Here is a 22,027-nt window from a genome sequence, read left to right on the forward strand (position 1 = left end):
TGAGTTCCATCGCAGTCATCCTACGCGCCCTGCTCCACGTCCTCCTGGCCGTCCCCGAGGCCGGGGTCGGCGCACGGCTGGAGCCGCGCGTCAAGGGGGGGTACTGTCACGAATTCCGCCGAGGCTGCTCCTCCTCCTTGTTTGGGCAGGCTTCGGCGTTCGTCGTCCCCAGAGTACTAGCTGCTACCGTTTGATGTTCTCTGTGTTTGTTTGGTTTTGTCTGTTTGGTGCACCTGTGTCTTATCCTGTCCTGATTATGTCACCTATAAGTTTCCTTTGGTTTTGTTTGTAGTTGTGTGTTGTACGCCTGTCCGTTGAGGTTTTGGATTTTGCATTCTTGTTATTAAGTGTATTGACGCACTGTTTGCGCATCGCTTATGTTTAGTGTTTTACGCACTGTTTTGCGTATCGCTCGCCTCCGTTATTTGAGGCCCTTTATTTTGTATTGTCATTTGCTGACAAGTAAAGTCTGTTTGGACTAAGCTTCTGTGTCCTGCGCCTGACTCCAACACCACATCCACCTCAAAACACTGACAAAACCTTTGACTGGTACTGTATATATTTAACCTCTTGAGATTGTTATTTTTTTAAGTTGAACATGTGCTCGTTATGACAGAATATTAAAATTAGGCGAAATAAAAAAGTTTTTCTTCACCATACTGCCCAAAAGGGAACAACCCGCCTACACTTTTCCATAGCAAAGTGCCTAATGATAATTGGATTAACCTAAAGACGAGGTTACACCATTGGTGAAAAGACAACAACCCAGCATATAATTGGTTCAACTGCTCTCAACAACAACAAAACATCTCTATAAATGTTTCATCTTTTCATTTGCTGTTTGGCTGACAAATGTACTAAACTCAAGCAACAGTAATTAGCAACAGTCTTTTTTACACAATTAGATTGGATGTCTACTTTAATAGCAATCCCTTTTAATCATTATTAGGCATGTTATGCTAATAACTCGACCAACCAATTATGATAACTAATTTACAAGAAAACGAATGGTGTGTGCGTGCGCGGGTGTGTGTGCGCATTGCGTGTGTATGAATGTGTGTCTCTCTCTTGGTGTGTGTGTGTGTGTGTATGCATGCATGCGTCCAAGTGTGTGTGTGTGCGTGTGATTACTGTTAATTTCTAATGGCACGGCCAAGTGACTCAACATGCTGGAGACAGCTGTCAGAACAAATAAATATGTGCTGATAAAAAGGCCACACAGAGGTACTGTCTGTCTGTCTGTAGGGGAACAGAGTGGGGCTGCTGAATCACTGGCGCATGTCTTTCTTCCTCATAAACACATATAATTGCTGTTCTTTCTCTCTGGGTGTACAGGTGCGGGGTGGTGTGCGACACTCATTCCAAAGGCCACCTGGGTTTTAGAGTGCAACAATCACACTGTGCCGCCTGCAGCAGAGTGGAAGCTTTTAGATGAGAATAAAGTAAAGTCCTCTAAAGTACTACTTACTGCCTGTTCTGGTTTTTCATTGCTTTCAACCAGTACAAAAACAACAACAAAAAAAACAACAACAATGGAACTTTGACCGCCTTTCAAAGTTATGGATGAATGGTTTTGTAAAGCCACATAATCTACATGGATGTTGCTGTACTCTGATGATGCTGTCTTCCTGGGTATGCCTTTAAGGCCCTGTCTTTATGTCTTTAATCCCTCAGAAACTCTATTAGACTTTACATACGATCTGTGATAGCAGCTCATGAATCAACAGGAGATTATTGAACTGACAGATTATTATGTAAGCCATGAGAGACAAGCACATGATTACATGCAACAAAAGTGTCTGGAAAAGCACAATCTATATTAGACTGTTTATTGTGTTTAAACGTGTTATGGACATATTGAAAAACAAAACACATTTTCAATTTCAAAGATAAAGATTAGTAATATGCTGCTTTCAATAAATAGAAAACTGTTTGCAACTATGGGACTATCTTTACTTTGGTTAGTGGTGGGGGTCTGAGGCTGAGTTTAGCCAGTCATGAAGCATATCCAATCAGAGAAACAAAAACAGTAGGAGCCAGAAAGGGCAAACCAATTTCAGAGAATTACTGGTGTCTGTTTGAAACAAATGGAAAAGTCTGGTTTATATGGAAATGAATTGAACTGAATTATTATTTGCTTCTTGGTCAAAGATGGACATCGCCTTGAACTGTTTGATGAAAATAAATACTGGACTTGATTTGATTGTTTTGTATTACTGGGTTGTTGTTACTATTATTGGACAATCACTTGGTCAGCTATTGACGTTTAAGAACTCAGATGAACAAGAACTCAAGCTCCATCCCAACCATAACGTGCTTGTTCCAACTAAAGAGGAGCATTAGAAATAAACACAGAGTGCAATGTTGTTACATTTGTTCTCTCAAACGAAGAAGAAAGTCACACACATACATGATTTTGAGTGTGCAACTTCTTTTTTTACTTGTATTCAACACTTCACAGAAGGGATGTAGGTTCTTTATCTATTTACTTCATAGATTTGTTGTCTCACCTACCAGACTCATAGTTGATAGGGCCAGTCTTCAGGTCTGCCAGTCTCAGCCTCTCCATGTTCATCACCTGGATCACCTGGTGGATGTCAGGGGGAAACTGGCAGCTCCGAGGGATCGAGTCCATGGGACCATTTCCACCAATATATAGGTCTACAGAGGGAAAACAAACAAAAAACACTTTGCATAAAACAAGAGAATGAAATAAACCAAAAGTGTACTAGCTGAAAACATAATCATGGAGCTATTGGCTTTCTCGAGGAAGAGAAAATAAGCTTTTGAATTATAATTCATAAAAATACAAATAAATCCAGGCCTATCCCTTTTTCCAGATGAATTAGCAGGCGGTGTACATACACACACACACCAGTAATCTGCAGCTACAGGCGTTGCTGTGCCATATCAGTTGTCAACAAACATCACTGTCATGGTGCTCTGTGAGGGATGGAGGTGTGAGGTTGGACTCACCCTGGGGTTTGCCATTGATTCACCATGTAGGAAGAGGCTATTCACATGATACACATCAGCTTACCATGACTGTTTAAGCAACCTACCGTGGTAGGCCAATCATCAATTTTCAAAAAGGCCTAATATTCATCAGAATAAAAATTTACAGTTTAATATCCATGGAATGGACAATGGAAGAAGACATGTCTTGCCATGATGGAGCGTTTAGAGTGTTTTGGTGTGACTGACTGATGGACTGACTGAATGTCTTACCTCCATCAGAAGCCCCTGCAGGCTCAGTCTTCATGGTGAAGATTCTCCGTAACTTACAGCTGGCAGAGACAGTGATTCCATCCAAGGATAAGAACCCTGCACCTTTAAACAGCTCACCGGTGAATGACACAAGGTCGATGCACATGTTGCACCACTAGAGATGAGAAAAGAGGAAGAGAAGAAAATTGTTTTGTTCAGAGGGTCTAACGCAATTTAAACGGTTGACAGCTGTCCTCCTTGTCCCTGTTTTTTTTTGTTAAAAAGTTTGTTGAAGCAATATCCCAGCTAACAACAAACGTTCCCACAACTTTAGAGAACATTCCTTTATAGGTCCAATGCAGACGTTTTTAATCTCAATATCAAATCATTTGTGGGTAACAATTAAGTACCTTACTGTGATTGTTTTCAATTAAAATGGTGGGGACGTTTCTTTGGAACCATCAGGCGACATCCTGAAAAACCCGGGAACTAAACAAAAACCTCCAGGGGACCATAACAGAATGTCCTATGTTTTAAATGTCTTTGAACACAGGAATGCTCTTGCAATGTTCCAATTAAACGTGTGTAGAACATTAAGATCTTATATTTGGAGAACATGGCAACACGTTCTGTGTATGTTTGGTGTGACGTTGATGGAATATTCTCCTAACCCTCAGAAAACTGAAAACATGAATGTTCTTGCATCCTCCCAAGAAATGTGTCTAAAACATAAATATCTTACATTCTAAGAACATGGAAACCATGTTCTGTGTATGTTTGGTGTGACGTTGATGGAATATTCTCAGAACCATCAGAAAACTGGACACGCAAATGTTCTTGCAACGTCCCATGAAACGTGTCTAGAACATGAATATCTTATATTCTGAGAACATGGCAACCATGTTCTGTGTATGTTTGGTGTGACGTTGATGGAGTATTTTCCTAACCCTCAGAAAACTGGACACCTAAATGTTCTTGCAACATCCCATGAAACGTGTCTAGAACATTAATATTGAATATTCTGAGAACATGGTAACCACGTTCTGGGTAAGTTATGTTTGACATTAAGGAAATGTTGTCCTAACTAACACCCAAACATGCTAAATAGGTTCTCAGACGTTTTTCTGCTAACATAGATAGAATGTTCCTATAACTAACGGAAAACTGAACACTCAAACATCAGAAGAACATTATGGATAACATTACAAAACATTTCTCTCTCCCTACAATTGTTAGCTGGGATAGTATCTTTTGAACTGGTAGAAATTGGCAGCACTTTCTTAAGTCACAAGCAGCCTAGATATATTATACTTATGGTAGCGGTGGAGGCGAGGGCAATACTCACAACGTTGCGTTTCAGACCAAAAGGTATCCTTGCATGCAAGGGTGTAGCAGAAAACTCCTTATGAACCGTGGATAGGTACAGCCTCCTTTTCAGATGACCTAAATCAGTTATCCTGTAAAATAAGTGAAGGAATTAATGAGGAAATAGTGAACAGCAATTATATATTACAACAAAACTTTCAAGCCTTAGAATAAAAGGTGTTATCTAGAACCTAAAAGGGTTCTTCGGCTGTCCCCATAGGATAATCCTTTGAAGAACCCTTTTTGGTTCCAGGTAGAACCCTTTTGGGTTCCATATAGAACCCTTTCCACTGAGCATGCTACATTGAACCCAAAAGGTTTCTACCTGAAACAAAATAGGGTTTTACCTGGAACCAAAAATGGTTATCCTATGGGAACAGCTGAATAACTCTTTTGGAACTCTTTTTTCTAAGAGTGTAGCCTAGCGATTGAGAGAGTTGGGCCAGTAACCGAAAGGTCGCTGGTTGGAATCCCCAAGCCGACTAGGTGAAACATCTGCCAATATGCCCTTGAGCAAGGCACTTACATTGCATTCGGAAAGTATTCATATCCCTTGAAATATCACTTTTACATACGTCTTCAGACCCGTTACTCAGTACTTTGTTGAAGCACCTTGGGCAGCGACTACAGCCTTGAGTCTTCTTGGGTATGATGCTACAAGCTTGGCACACCTGTATTTGGGGAGTTTCTCCCATTCTTCTCTGCAGATCCTCTCAAGCTTTGTCAGGTTGGATGGGGAGCGTCGCTGCACAGCTATTTTCAGGTCTCTCCAGAGATGTTCGATTGGGTTCGGGCTCTGGCTGGGCAACTCAAGGACATTCAGAGACTTGTCCCAAAGCCACTCCTGCATTGTCTTGGCTGTGTGGGTCGTTAGGGTCGTTGTCCTGTTGGAAGGTGAACCTTTGCCCAAGTCTGAGGTCTTGAGCGCTCTGGAGCAGGTTTTCCCTCAAGGATCTCTATGTACTTTGCTCCATTAATCTTTCCCTCGATCCTGACTAGTCTCCCAGTCCCTGCCGCTGAAAAACATCCCCACAGCATGATGCTGCCACCACCATGCTTAACAGCAGGGATGGTGCCAGGTTTCTTCCAGATGTGACGCTTGGCATTCAGGCCAAAGAGTTCAATCTTGGTTTCATCAAACCAGAGAATCTTGTTTCTCATGGTCTGAGAGTCCTTTAGGTGCCTTTTGGCAAACTCCAAGCGGGCTGTCATGTGCCTTTTACTGAGGAGTGGCTTCAGTCTGGCCACACTACCATAAAGGCCTGATTGGTGGAGTGCTGCAGAGAGGTTTGTCCTTCTAGAAGATTCTCCCATCTCCACAGAAGAACTCTGGAGCTCTGTCGGAGTGACCATCGGGTTCTTGGTCACCTCCCTGACCAAGGCCCTTCTCCCCCGATTGCTCAGTTTGGCCGGGCGGCCAGCTCTAGGAAGATTCTTGGTGGTTCCAAACTTCTTCCATTTAAGAAGGATAGAGGCCACTGTGTTCTTGGGGACCTTACGTGCTGCAGAAATGTTTTGGTACCCTTCCCCAGATCTGTGCCTCGACACAATCCTGTCTCGGAGCTCTACGGACAATTCCTTCGACCTCATGGCTTGGTTTCTGCTCTGACATGCACTGTCAACTGTGGACCTTATATAGACAGGTGTGTGCCTTTCCAAATCATGTCCAATCAATTGAATTTACCACAGGTGGACTCCAGTCAAGTTGTAGAAATATCTCAAGGATGATCAATGAAAACAGGATGCACCTGAGTTCAATTTCGAGTCTCATAGCAAAGGGTCTGAATACTTATGTAAATAAGGTATATGTTTTTTATATTTAATACATTTGCAAAAAAAATTGTTTTCGCTTTGTCATTATGGGGGTATTGTGTGTAGATTGATGAGACATTTTTTTATTTAATCAATTTTAGAATAAGGCTGTAACGTAACAAAATGTGGAAAAGGGGAAGGGGTCTGAATACTTTCCGAATGCACTGTAACCCTAATTGCTCCTTTAAGTCGCTCTGAATAAGAGTGTCTGCTAAATGACTAAAATATCAAATGAAATGTTATGGTTTTAATAAGAAAAATAAGCTTGATCTTTTAAAGGAACAATCCGCAGTTGCTACATCAATTTTTGGACTTATAAATTGATGATGTATACTCATTGATTCTTGAAGAATAGAACTTATAAATGCCTCATGAGCTTAGTTCAACTATCGTACCCCATCAGAACCCAAAATATAAGCTTGTTTTACTCCAATATTTGTAAACATTGCAAATGTACACAAAACTGTATAGTCTCAACATATGCTTAAAATATAATGTTTATATATTGGATGGTCAGTCCTTGCATCAATAGCTCATTAATAAATAAAATTTCTCCAGGCCCGTCCCTCAGCTGTTTACCAAAACCTCACTGTTAAACCGGATTCCCTCTTTAACAGTGAGGGAGAGCTGACCTATTTTTCCACTAACACAGCTTTCAGTAGCATAATCTATTGTCTTGTGTCAGTCAGCATGTTGAGATGCATCCCCTACATTGTTAAGAGGTGGAGGGTAGAAGAGAAGAGGGAATTAATCAATTTACATGCTAATTCACTTTCACCACCTCCACTGAATTATAGCACCTATCTACCGATCCCCCACCCCTAAAAAATAATTCAATTTGTGTGAGGAATGAAGATGTGTTGAAGGGTGAAAATGTAATGTTACAGCTAGCTTGAAGCCCCCTGAGGGTATGTTATTAAGGCATCAAACAAAGTGACATTATAATAAAATATTGTATATTGGCCTGTCTTTTATGGCATTCATTGTATGTTGCATGCATTCTCTGCAAAGACATACACAGACACACACAGGCTTTTATAAAAAATCATATAGGTAATAAATAAATAAATAAAAGCCAGGGGGAGATCACACACACATACACACAATTTCTGGTAAGTTGACTTGGCTGGAGAGAGAGGAGAATTGAAGCCAGGGTGGTGGTCAAAGTAACAAATGTGATACCGAATTCTTCTGGATACATGCGAGAGCAAGTTATATCTTAGACGCAAGGGCATAGTACAAAATAAATAGCATGGCAATTCTGTCTACAGTTTGATGATCATAGTAGCATAATAGCACTGGGGGCTAAAAGCCAAATGGCTCAAAGGCAGAGCACAAATAATTTTTCTCAGTCTCAATTCATTCTGAATTACAGTGGGGGAAAAAAGTATTTAGTCAGCCACCAATTGTGCAAGTTATCCCACTTAAAAAGATGAGAGAGGCCTGTAATTTTCATCATAGGTACACGTCAACTATGACAGACAAAATGAGAAAAAAAATCCAGAAAATCACATTGTAGGATTTTTAATGAATTTATTTGCAAATTATGGTGGAAAATAAGTATTTGGTCAATAACAAAAGTTTCTCAATACTTTGTTATATACCCTTTGTTGGCAATGACACAGGTCAAACGTTTTCTGTAAGTCTTCACAAGGTTTCCACACACTGTTGCTGGTATTTTGGCCCATTCTTCCATGCAGATCTCCTCTAGAGCAGTGATGTTTTGGGGCTGGGCAACACGGACTTTCAACTCCCTCCAAAGATTTTCTATGGGGTTGAGATCTGGAGACTGGCTAGGCCACTCCAGGACCTTGAAATGCTTCTTACGAAGCCACTCCGTTGCCCGGGCGGTGTGTTTGGGATCATTGTCATGCTGAAAGACCCAGCCACGTTTCATCTTCAATGCCCTTGCTGATGGAAGGAGGTTTTCACTCAAAATCCCATGATACATGGCCCCATTCATTCTTTCCTTTACACGGATCAGTCGTCCTGGTCCCTTTGCAGAAAAACAGCCCCAAAGCATGATGTTTCCACGCCCATGCTTCACAGTAGGTATGGTGTTCTTTGGATGCAACTCAGCATTCTTTGTCCTCCAAACACGACGAGTTGAGTTTTTACCAAAAAGTTATATTTTGGTTTCATCTGACCATATGACATTCTCCCAATCCTCTTCTGGATCATCCAAATGCACTCTAGCAAACTTCAGACGGGCCTGGACATGTACTGGCTTAAGCAGGGGGACACGTCTGGCACTGCAGGATTTGAGTCCCTGGCGGCGTAGTGTGTTACTGATGGTAGGCTTTGTTACTTTGGTCCCAGCTCTCTGCAGGTCATTCACTAGGTCCCCCCCGTGTGGTTCTGGGATTTTTGCTCACCGTTCTTGTGATCATTTTGACCCCACGGGGGTGAGATCTTGCGTGGAGCCCCAGATCGAGGGAGATTATCAGTGGTCTTGTATGTCTTCCATTTCCTAATAATTGCTCCCACAGTTGATTTCTTCAAACCAAGCTGCTTACCTATTGCAGATTCAGTCTTCCCAGCCTGGTGCAGGTCTACAATTTTGTTTCTGGTGTCCTTTGACAGCTCTTTGGTCTTGGCCATAGTGGAGTTTGGAGTGTGACTGTTTGAGGTTGTGGACAGGTGTCTTTTATACTGATAACAAGTTCAAACAGGTGTCATTAATACAGGTAACGAGTAGAGGACAGAGGAGCCTCTTAAAGAAGAAGTTACAGGTCTGTGAGAGCCAGAAATCTTGCTTGTTTGTAGGTGACCAAATACTTATTTTCCACCATAATTTGCAAATAAATTCATAAAAAATCCTACCATGTGATTTTCTAGATTTTTTTCCCTCAATTTGTCTTTCATAGTTGACGTGTACCTTTGATGAAAATTACAGGCCTCTCTCATCTTTTTAAGTGGGAGAACTTGCACAATTGGTGGCTGACTAAATACTTTTTTTCCCCCACTGTACGTATACATGCATCATTGATACGAAACTGATACAACTTTCAGTTGAACAATGAGAACAGTGAAACATTTGCTACTTTGGGTACAGAGAGTGTTCAGCAGCTTGAGCCAACTCAAGGTCGGATTTGTCACGAGTTTAGGACTGTGTGATCAGAGGCTGATGAAAAACTGTTGCATTTTTAAACAATTTTAAGTTATGTGTGTGCAATTAAGCATTTTACTCATGATTAGAGTTGCAAAGAGAGGGTATATTACTGGAAACTTTTGATTTACTACTATAATTTTTTGCGGAATTTTATAAGATGACATTTAGTGGCCTTTTTTTGGTACTTCAGATTATCACAGGTGTCTGTACTTATTTCTGTCACTCTGTGTGGCCTTATCACATGTAAAATATATAAAATAATCAAATAATATGATTTTAAAATAAAACATTTAATGACAAAGCTGTAAAACATTATCTTAAATATAAACCATCAACTTGAATGTGAATACCATTGGTGATTAATATGAGGGTTTCAGCATTGAATATCCTTTATATTTGTTTTACACACTTTTATTTATTTTACTATGTTATTATGTCTTTGTTGTAAATCAAACTGGTGGCAGTTGTGAAAAAAGTCAATAGTTGGAAGAGTTGCAGAGTTGATTGAAAAGAATGCCATTGTTGATAGATGCTTTTTTCATTAACCCATAAACCCTGTCTAAGCTATATGGATTTTTTTTAAAGAAGGTCATACCAAGGATCATTTTTCTATTTGATTTTGATGACCCCTTGAAGAATCAAAAATGAATATAAAAATATTATTTCATTAAACATTTTATTTGGCCTTACTGCTATTAGCCCATACAAATGCATTGAACATGTATTTAACCCCTTATTTTTGTCACTAAACAGTCTCCATATATACTGTACTAACAATTTTTTCCAACTGGTACATTGAAAACTGGTACATTGGGGACATTCAGATGAGACTTGTGATGCCTGTGGGCGTCCTTGTCACGTTCGTTGAATACAGGATTGGACCAAGGTGCAGCGTGGAATGCATACATGTTTATTAACTAAGTTAACACATGACAAAACAACAAAAGCAACGTAACGTGAAGCTCACAATGGCTACCCACACAAACAAGCCAAACAAGAGTCAAGATCCCACAACATAGGTACGCAAAATGGCTACCTAAGTATGATCCCCAATCAGAGACAACGATTGACATGGCCAACATAGAACTACAATAACTAGATCTACACATAGAAATTCACACCCTGACCAAACCAACCAAAGAAAACCGGGCTCTCAAGGCCAGGGCGTGACAGTCCTAGAGCAAAACAACCGACATCTACGTGTTTGTGAGTCTCACCTTTACTCAGAGGGGCCAGAGCGAATTTACCAGCTACGTCTATCAACACTTGTCGCAGTGACATTCTATTGAAATGGATACTTGCATAGTGGAGTCTTTTGTTAAGACATGTAGCTAGCTAGCTAGCTAAACAATTAACCATAATCCCAACTCATGACGTTACTACCCTGCATGAATCTGCAGGTAGCTAACCAACCAGGTTCAATGTTAGCTAGCTAACATTAGGCTATAACTAGCAAAGCAAATGGCTCTGAGATATGAATAATAAGATCATACACGTAACGTTAGCTAGCGAGCCAGCCAGCTAGCGTTAGCTAGCTAGCTAACCGTACACTTTAACTTGAAATGAAAACGACTTTGTCAAAATTAGAAATGTGTAATATCTGAAAATGTAGGTAGCTAGACTATCTTACCTGTATACATCATGGTTGGAAGCTTCTCCCTGTCACGGATTCCATGGTTGCCCTTAGTTTGAAGATGTAATCCGTAGACAGGTGTTTTCTCCATCTCCTTAGCTATCATACTATAATTCCACTGATTTCAAAACTCGGTCCTCCAGAAATTGGAGAGCAACACTTATGCAGTTCTACTAAGAAATATATATTTTTTAATGCCGCGTTAGACAGTATTACCTACACATACTGACCAGCTCAAATAGACAGAAGCGTGCTATATGGCAGGCCAATCCGAACTCATCTCTCTGCATTTCCAGCCTACTCATTATCTCAGCCAATCATGGCTAGCGGGAAGGTTGCTGTCTTTTTCTGTGGCTAAACCAACTAGGCTTGTAAGTTTGTTATTAAGGCACATGAAAGTTCACATGTTCCAGAAGGCATTTTTGCCCAAAAACGCAGTTTGAGAAAAAAAAGAAAGTTTACGTTCAAATGGCTCTTCTGTGAAGTAGTGACCCGCGACATAAGCCTAGTTTCCTGAAACAAGTCACATATTAGTGTGTAGCCCAAACTGACAGACAGAAGTTGGCACATCGGCTGTACCATTTTTACATTTACGTTATTTAGCAGACGCTCTTATCCAGAGTGACTTACAGTTAGTGAGTGCATACATTTTCTATACTGCCCCCCCGTGGGAATCGAACCCACAACCCTGGCGTTGCAAGCGCCATGCTCTACCAACTGAGCTCGAGTCCCAAGACACTTGTGGGGGTTCGTAGAGCAACACGGAGAACATCATCGTGTTCGTGAGAGTCTCATCTTTCCATAGAAGGGTCATAATAATAGTTTTTAGGCCTAACCGTTCAGACAATTTTGTGAGAAGACCGATTTTAGGGATGTCTCATGGTCTGACAAACACCGCTCTAGCTCTGTCACCTTTCACCGCAAATGCGGAAGTGTTACATAGGCGGATGCGGTGGATTGAGATGCATCCAACAGATATCTCTTGCTTGCTTAAACTGACAGAATTTATGGGGATCTTTGTATTATGCTAATTAGATTTCTGAAGGGGGCGCGGACATCGACCTTATTAATTAGTCTATTTTCTCTTGAACCATATGGTCTATCCACTAAAAACTAATGGACAATATGTATGTATATAAACAATTAACCATAGAATTGCCGAAATTACAGAAGAAATTACTGAAGATTCCGGTAATTTGGTAAATCACCGGTAGCTTTGCAACCCTACTCGTGAAATGATTGTAAGCAAAAACAAGTAAGGATATGGCATATGGCTTGGGTTCTCCTCCATCCTCAATACACACACACACGCACAAACACACACACACGCCATGTTAACAACTGATCAAGCCCCCTGGCCTGCGAGAGCATTACAGCATTAAGACCTTATTCCACTTACAGCTGAGATGGTGTGTTTAACCTATATTCACACGGACACAAATTAAGACAATGCCTATCAACATGGCTGTCCTGATGCTAAACAGCCTCTCTCTGCGTCCCAAATGGAACCCTATTCCCTTTATAGCGCACTACTTTTTGACTAGGGCTTTTGACTCTGGTAAAAAGTAGTGAACTATATAGGGAACAGGGTGCCATTTGGGACATCCTCTGTCTCCCAGCATGTCTTTCCTCTGTAATGGGCTTTGGAACAGTGTTCACCTGTTACCTCTGCCTAGCAGATATGATTAAATATCTAATTTCCTCACCTCGCCCATGGTCAGGGTGCTACACTGGTGAGCACCAATTACTGTTACTGTGATCAGTTCTGAATGCAATCATAACGTATTATGCTATTATTCATCTACACTATATATACAGAAGTATGTGGACACCCCTTCAAATTAGTGGAGTTGGCTATTTCAGCCACACCCATTGCTGACAGGTGTATAATTTCAAGCACACAGCCACGCAATCTCCATAGACAAACATTGGCAAAAAATCTGACCACGACTCCATTTTGCTCCTCCCTTCCTATAAGCATGAACTCAAACAGGAAATAACCGTGCTAAGGACTATTCAACGCTGGTCTGACCAATCAGAATCCACGCTTCAAGATTGTTTTGATCACGTGGACTGGGATATGTTCAGGGTAGCTTACGAAAATAATTTAGATGAATACACTGAAACAGTGACTGAGTTTCTCAGGATGTGTATAGGTGATGTTGTGCCCACTGTGACTATTAAAACCTACCCTAACCAGAAACCGTGGATAGATGGCAGCATTCGCGCAAAACTGAAAGCGCGAACCACCGCATTTAACCATGGCAAGGTGACTGGGAATATGGCAGAATACAAACAGTGTAGCTACTCACTCCACAAGGCAATTAAACTGGCAAAACATCAGTATAGAGACAAAGTGGAGTCGCAACTAAACGTCTCAGACACGAGACGTATGTGGCAGGGTCTACAGACAATCACGGACTACAAAAGGAAGACCAGCCACGTCGCCGACACCGACGTCTCGCTTCCAGACAAGGTAAACACCTTCTTCGCCCGCTTTGAGGATAACACAGTGCCACTGACGAGGCACTTCAAGGACTGTGGCCTCTCCTTCTCCATGGGCGACGTGATTAAGACGTTTAAGAATGTTAACCCCCGCAAGGCTGCAGGCCCAGACGGCATCCCTAGCCGTGTCCTCAGAGCATGCGCAGACCAGCTGGCTGGTGTGTTTACGGACATATTCCCAGTCTGCTGTCCCACATGCTTCAAGATGGCCACCGTTGTTCCTGTACCCAAGAAAGCAAAGGTAACTGAACTAAATTAACCACTAAGCTACCTGTGGCGGCAGGTAGCTTAGTGGTTAAGAGCATTGTGCCAGTAACTGAAAGGTCACTGGTTCTAATCCCCGAGCCGACTAGGTGAAAAATCTGTCGATGTGCCCTTGAGCAAGGCACTTAACCCTAAATGCTCCTGTAAGTCGCTCTGGATAAGAGCGTCTGCTAAATGACAAAAAAAAAAAAAAAAAAAAAAAAAAGGACTATCGCCCCGTAGCACTCACCTCGGTCATCATGAAGTGCTTTGAGAGACTAGTCAAGGATCATATCACCTCTACCTTACCTGTCACCCTAGACCCACTTCAATTTGCTTACCGCCGCAATAGATCCACAGACGATGCAATCGCCTTCACTCTGCACTCTGCCCTATCCCATCTGGACAAGAGGAATACCTACAGTTGAATCCGGAAGTTTACATACACTTAGGTTGGAGTCATTAAAGCTTGTTTTTCAACCACTCCACAAATGTATTGTTAACAAACTATAGTTTTGGCAAGTCAGTTAGGACATCTACTTTGTGCATGACACAAGTAATTTTTCCAACAATTGTTTACAGATTATTTCACTTATAATTCACTGTATCACAATTCCAGTGGGTCAGAAGTTTACATACACTAAGTTGACTGTGCCTTTAAACAGCTTGGAAAATTCCAGTAAATGATGTCATGGCTTTAGAAGCTTCTAATAGGCTAATTGACATCATTTGAGTCAATTGGAGGTGTACCTGTGGATGTATTTCAAGGCCTACCTTCAAACTCAGTGCCTCTTTGCTTGATATCATGGGAATATCAAAAGAAATCAGCCAAGACCTCAGAAAAAAAATTGTAGACATCCACAAGTCTGGTTCATCCTTGGGAGCAATTTCCAAACGCCTGAAGGTACCACGTTCATCTGTACAAACAATAGTACGCTAGTATAAACACCATGGGACCACGCAGCCCTCATACCGCTCAGAAAAGGAGATGCGTTCTGTCTCCTAGAGATTAACGTACTTTGGTGCGAAAAGTGCAAATCAATCCCAGAACAACAGCAAAGGACCTTGTGAAGATGCTGGAGGAAACAGGTACAAAGTATCTATATCCACAGTAAAACGAGTCCCATATCGACATAACCTGAAAGTCCGCTCAGTAAGGAAGAAGGCACTGCTCCAAAACCGCCATAAAAAAGCCAGAATACGGTTTGCAACTGCACATGGGGACAAAGATCGTACTTTTTGGAGAAATGTCCTCTGGTCTGATGAAACAAAAATAGAACTGTTTGGCCATAATGACCATCGTTATGTTTGGAGGAAAAAGGGGGCTGCTTACAAGCCGAAGAACACCATCCCAACCGTGAAGCAGGGTGGTGGCAGCATCATGCTGTGGGGGTGCTTTGCTGCAGGAGGGACTGGTGGACTTCACAAAATAGATGGCATCATGAGGAAGGAAAATTATGTGGATATATTGAAGCAACATCTCAAGACATCAGTCAGGAAGTTAAAGCTTGGTCGCAAATGGGTCTTCCAAATGGACAATGACCCCAAGCATACTTCCAAAGTTGTGGCAAAATGGCTTAAGGACAACAAAGTCAAGGTATTGGATTGGCCATCACAAAACCCTGACCTCAATTCTATAGAAAATTTGTGGGCAGAACTGAAAAAGCGTGTGCGAGCAAGGAGGCCTACAAACCTGACTCAGTTACACCAGCTCTGTAAGGAGGAATGGGCCAACATTCACCCAACTTATTGTGGGAAGCTTGTGGAAGGCTACCCGAAATGTTTGACCCATGTTAAACAATTTAAAGGCAATGCTACCAAATACTAATTGAGTGTATGTAAACTTCTGACCCACTGGGAATGTGATTAAATAAATAAAAGCTGAAATAAATCATTCTCTCTACTATTATTCTGACATTTCACATTCTTAAAATAAAGTGGTGATCCTAACTGACCTAAGACAGGGAATTTTTACTAGGATTAAATGTCAGGAATTGTGAAAAACGGAGTTAAAATGTATTTGGCTAAGGTGTACTTCCGACTTCAACTGTGTGTAAGTATGCTGTACATTGACTATATCTCAGCATTCAACACCATAGTACCCTCCAAGCTCATCATTAAGCTCGAGGCCCTGGGTCTGAACCCCACCCTGTGCAACTGGGTCCTGGACTTACTTACGGGCCGCCCCCAAGTGGTGAAGGTAGGAGACAACATCTCCACTTCGCTGATCCTTAACACTGGGGCCCCACAAGGGTGCTTGCTCAGCCCCCTCCTGTACTCCCTGTTCACCCATGACTGCGTGGCCAAGCACACCTCCAACTCAATCATCAAGTTTGCAGACAACACAACAGTAGTAGGCTTGATTCCCAACAATAAAGAGACCGCCTACAGGGAGGAGGTGAGGGCTCTGGGAGTGTGGTGCCAGGAAAATAACCTCTCACTCAACGTCAACAAAACAAAGGAGATGATCGTGGACTTCAGGAAACAGCAGAGGGTGCACCCCCCTATCCACATCGACGGGACCACAGTGGAGAAGGTGGAAAGCTTCAAGTTCCTTGGCGTACACATCACCGACAAACTGAAATGGTCCATCCACGCAGACAGTGTGGTGAAGAAGGCGCAACAGAGCCTCTTCAACCTCAGGAGGCTGAAGAAATTTGGCTTGGCACCCAAAACCCTCACAAACTTTTACAGATGCACAATTGAGAGCATCCTAAAAGCTGTATCACCGCCTGGTATGGCAACTGCACCGCCCGCAACCGCAGGGCTCTCCAGAGGGTGGTGCGGTCTGCCGAACGCATTACCTGGGGCAAACTACCCGCCCTCCAAGACACATACAGCACCCGATGTCACAGGAAGGCCAAAAAGATAATCAAGGACATCAACCACCCGAGCCACTGCCTGTTCACCCCGCTATCATCCAGAAGGCGAGGTCAGTACACGTGCAGCAAAGCTGGGACCAAGAGAATGAAAAACAGCTTCTATCTCAAGGCCATCAGACTGTTAAATAGCCATCACTAGCACATTAGAGGCTGCTGCTGCCTATTCAAATCACTGGCCACTTTAAGAGAAATGGAACACTAGTCACTTTAATAATAATAATAATAATAATAATAATAATAATAATAATAATATTATTATTATTTTAATATCACTTTAATAATGTTTACATATCTTGCACTACTCATCTCATATGAGTAGTGCAAGACTACTTCTCAGATAGAGTAGTGCAAGACTACTTCTCAGATAGAGTTCAGTGTGTCAAATCGGAGGGCCTGTTGTCTGGACCTATGGCAGTCTCTATGGGGGTGCCACAGGGTTCAATTCTTGGGCCGACACTTTTCTCCGTGTATATCAATGATGTCGCTCTTGCTGCTGGTGACTCTCAGATCCACCTCTACGCAGACGACACCATTTTGTATACATCTGGCCTTTCATTGGACACTGTGTTAACAAACCTCCAAACGAGCTTCAATGCCATACAACACTCCTTCAGTAGCCTCCAACTGCTCTTAAACACCAGTAAAACTAAATGCATGCTTTTCAATCGAACGCTGCTGGCACCCGCCCACCCGACTAGAATCACCACTCTCGACGGGTCTGACCTAGAGTATGTGGACAACTACAAATACCTAGGTGTCTGGTTAGACTGTAAACTCTCCTTCCAGACTCACATAAAGAATCTCCAATCCAAAGTTAAATCTAGAATCGGCTTCCTATTTCGCAACAAAGCCTCCTTCACTCATGCTGCCAAACATGCCCTCGTAAAACTGACTATCCTACCGATCCTTGACTTCGGCGATGTCATTTACAAAATAGCCTCCAACACTCTACTCAGCAAACTGGATGTAGTCTATCACAGTGCCATCCGTTTTGTCTCCAAAGCCCCATACACTACCCACCACTGTGACCTGTACGCTCTTGTTGGCTGGTCCTCACTACATGTTCGTCGTCAAACCCACTGGCTCCAGGCCATCTATAAATCACTGCTAGGCAAATCCCCGCCTTATCTTAGCTCATTGGTCACCATAGCAGCACCCACCCGTAGTCTGCGCTCCAGCAGGTATATCTCACTGGTCATTCCCAAAGCCAACACCTCCTTTGGCCGCCATTCCTTCCAGTTCTCTGCTGCCAATGACTGGAACGAATTGCAAAAATCTCTGAAGCTGGAGACTCTTATCTCCCTCACTAACTTTAAGCATCAGTTGTCAGAGCACCTTACCGATCACTGCACCTGTACACAGCCCATCTGAAATTAGCCCACCCAACTACCTCATCCCTATATTGTTATTAATTTTGCTCTTTTGCACCCCCAGTATCTCTATTTGCACATAATCTCTTGCACATCTAGCATTCCAGTGTTAATACTATTGTAATTATTTTGCACTATAGCCTATTTATTGCCTTACCTCCATAACTTGCTACATTTGCACACACTGTATATATATTTTCTGTTGTATTTTTGACTTTATGTTTTTTTACCCCATATGTAACTCTGTGTTGTTTTTATCGCACTGCTTTGCTTTATCTTGGCCAGGTCGCAGTTGTAAATGAGAACTTGTTCTCAACTGGCTTACCTGGTTAAATAAAGGTTAAATAAATAAATAAAAAAATAAAAAAAATGTTTTTAAATATGTATATACTGTATTCTATTCTATAATATTCTACTGTATCTTAGTCCATGCCGCTCTGTCATTGCTTGTCCATATATGTATATATTCTTAAATTCCATTCCTTACTAGTTTTGTGTGCATTGGGTACCGGTATATGTTGTGAAATTGTTAGATATTACTTGTTAGATATTACTGCACTGTCGGAGCTAGAAGCACAAGCATTTCGCTACACCTGCTATAACATCTGCTAAACATGTGTATGTGACAAATAAAATTGGATTTTATTTGATTTGGCAGTAGAATGGCCTTACTGAAGAGCTCAGTGACTTTCAAAGTGCCACTGTCATAGGCTGACACCTTTCCAACAAGTCAGTTCGTCAAATATCTGCCCTGCTAGAGCTGCCCCGGTCAACTGTAAGTGCTGTTATTGTGAAGTGAAAACATCTAGGAGCAACAATGGCTCAGCCGCGAAGTGATAGGCCACACAAGCTCACAGAACGGGACCGTCATGTGCTTTAGCGCTTGCATCACTCAGTACCTAGTTCCAAACTGCCTCTGCAAGCAACGTCAGGACAAGAACTGTTCATCGGGAGCTTCATGAAATTGGTTTCCATGGCTGAGCACGTCAGCTGGAGTGGTGTAAAGCTCGCCGCCATTGGACTCTGGAGCAGTGGCAACGTCTTCTCTGGAGTGATGAATCACGCTTCACCATCTGGCAGTTCGATGGACGAATCTCGGTTTGGCGGATGCCAGGAGAACGCTACCTGCCCCAATGCATAATGCCAACTGTAAAGTTTGGTGGACAATGCCCCCGTGCACAAAGCGAGGTCCATACATAAATGGTTTTTCGAGATTGATGTGGAAGAACTTGACTGGCCTGCACAGAGCCGTGACCTCAACCGCATCGAACACCTCTGGGATGAATTGGAACGCCGACTGCGAGCCAGGCCTAATCGCCCAACATCAGTGCCCGACCTCACTAATGCTCTTGTGGCTGAATGGAAGCAAGTCCCGCAACATTCCAACATCTAGTGGAAAGCCTTCCCAGAAGAGTGAAGGCTGTTATAGCAGCAAAGGGGGGACCAACTCCTTATTAATGCCCATGATTTTGGAATGAGATGTTCGACGAGCAGGTGTCCACATACTTTTGGTCATGTAGTGTATCTACATCATCTGGAGGGAGGGAGGGAGGGCGAGAGAGAGAAAGTAGGAGAGTAGGACCTTATGAAATAGAGGGAAAGAAGTCAACTGAAAGCCTAAAGTTGCTCTTCTGGCCCATTTTAAACACAGCCCCCTCCTCTATCTGAACGATAGCTTCATTAACACTAACGAGTAACCATGACCAATGTCTCTAATGGATTGCATTTTCCCCAGCCTGGAGTTTTACATAATTACACGGTACCGGTGACCAGGACACAATCGAAATGCTGCGTTTTTCTTATTATTGCATCTTTATTAATTAGTGCTTCCGAATAACAAACACTACACAGAAAGATGATTCATCAACATCACATCAATGTTTTCACTGCAGTGGGACCAACAAGTCTGCTCTGTGGAATGATATATATAGGGTCTATACTCGGCCCATTATAGGGCCTATATATACCGGTAATACAGTAGGCCTATATTTACTCAATTTAGTACAATTCACAAAAGTGTTGGAGGAACAAATTTGGCAGACAAAGTCCCAAACTGATTAAGTTTCAATTTCAACCAAATGAACTGCAAGTTATCAGCAAAGAAAGTGTGCAGCCAAGACTGTTGCTTCACTCACTTCACTCTCTTCATTATTGTGACTACAAATCAAGCCAGGGCTTTGAATATGATCAACTGCCAGCACCTGTTTTCTAAACTGGAATTAGTTATTCAGCAAAATGGATTATCTTCTTGCTAAAAGCCAATTCTACAAATGTGTTTTTGTCTCTCTCAAATAGAAAAAGGTTGCTAAATTAAAAAGAACATTTGAATTAAATCACTCTAGATAATGTAACACCTGATTATTTTTGTTTATAATAACTTCTTAATATCCACCTCATCGGAAGTGTTGATTTTAGCTATTCTGAATATGGAAATTATTCTGAGGATGACAGGATTAGACACAGAGTTTAGAGTGTATGCCATCTCCCCTTTCCTGTGTACTAAGCACGCTGATTTAAGTTTGTGTGTGTTTGTATGTGTGAATTAATGAATTAAAGTGTGTGTGCGTGCATGTACAGTCCCAGTCAAAAGTTTGGACACACCTACTCATTAAAGGGTTTTTCTTTATTTTTACTATTTTCTACATTGTAGAATAATAGTGAAGACATCAAAACTATGAAATAACACATATGGAATCATGTAGTAACAAAAAAAGTGTTAAACAAATCAAAATATATTTTAGATTTTAGATTCTTCAAAGTAGCCACACTTTGCCTTGATGACAGCTTTGCACACTCTTGGCATTCTCTCAACCAGCTTCATGAGGTAGTCACCTGGAATGCATTTCCAATTAACAGTTGTGCCTTGTTAAAAGTTAATTTGTGGAATTGAATTCCTTCTTAATGCGTTTGAGCCAATCAGTTGTGTTGTGACAAGGTAGGGATGGTATACAGAAGATAGCCCTATTTGGTAAAATACCAAGTCCATATTATGGCAAGAACAGCTCAAATAAACAAAGAGAAACGACAGTCCATCGTTACTTTAAGACATGAAGGTCAGTCAATCCAGAACATTTCAAGAACTTTGAAAGTTTCTTCAAGTGCAGTCGCAAAAACCATCAAGCACTGTGATGAAACTGGCTCTCATGAGGACCGCCATAGGAAAGGAAGACCCAGAGTTAACCCTTCTGCAGAGGATAAGTTCATTAGAGTTAACTGCACCTCAGATTGCAGCCCAAATAAATGCTTCACAGAGTTCATGTAACAGACACATCTCAACATCAACTGTTCAGAGGAGACTGCGTGAATCAGACCTTCATGGTTGAATTGCTACAAAGAAACCACTATTAAAGGACACCAATAAGAAGAAGAGACTTGCTTGGGCCAAGAAACACGAGCAATGGACATTAGACCGGTGGAAATCTGTCCTTTGGTCAGATGAGTCCTAATTTGAGATTTTTGGTTCCAACTGCCATGTCTTTGTGAGACGCAGAGTAGGTGAACGGATGACCTCCGCATGTGTGGTTCCCACCATGAAGCATGGAGGAGGTGTGATGGTGTGGGGGTGCTTTGCTGCTGACACTGTCAGTAATTTCTTTAGAACTCAAGGCACACTTAACCAGCATGGCTACCACAGCATTCTGCAGCGATACGCCATCACATCTGGTTTGTGCTTAGTGGGACTATCATTTGTTTTTCAACAGGACAATGACCCAACACACCTCCAGGCTGGGTAAGGGCTATTTGACCAAGAAGGAGAGTGATGGAGTGCTGCATCAGATGACCTGGCCTCCACAATCACCCAACCTCAAGCCAATTGAGATGGTTTGGGATGATTTGGACCGCAGAGTGAAGGAAAAGCAGCCAACAAGTGCTCAGCATATGTGGGAACTCCTTCAAG

The 22,027-nt window shown here is 42.0% G+C and overlaps 1 protein-coding gene across 1 annotated transcript in view; it reads right to left on the bottom strand.

Annotated features, from left to right (window-relative positions):
• Window positions 1-22,027, bottom strand: part of cfap20dc (CFAP20 domain containing) — a 66,666-nt gene that overhangs the window by 41,733 nt on the left and 2,906 nt on the right. Inside the window, exons 5-7 of the mRNA XM_041887848.1 lie at window positions 4,553-4,664; window positions 3,229-3,382; window positions 2,515-2,661 (exon numbers count right to left, since the gene is read on the bottom strand). Of these exons, the coding sequence (XP_041743782.1) occupies window positions 2,515-2,661; window positions 3,229-3,382; window positions 4,553-4,664 (413 nt within the window). The remainder of the gene's footprint in view (window positions 1-2,514; window positions 2,662-3,228; window positions 3,383-4,552; window positions 4,665-22,027) is intronic.

The sequence above is a fragment of the Coregonus clupeaformis genome, chromosome 10, assembly GCF_020615455.1.
Source record: "Coregonus clupeaformis isolate EN_2021a chromosome 10, ASM2061545v1, whole genome shotgun sequence".
Classification (NCBI taxonomy): Eukaryota; Metazoa; Chordata; class Actinopteri; order Salmoniformes; family Salmonidae; genus Coregonus; species Coregonus clupeaformis.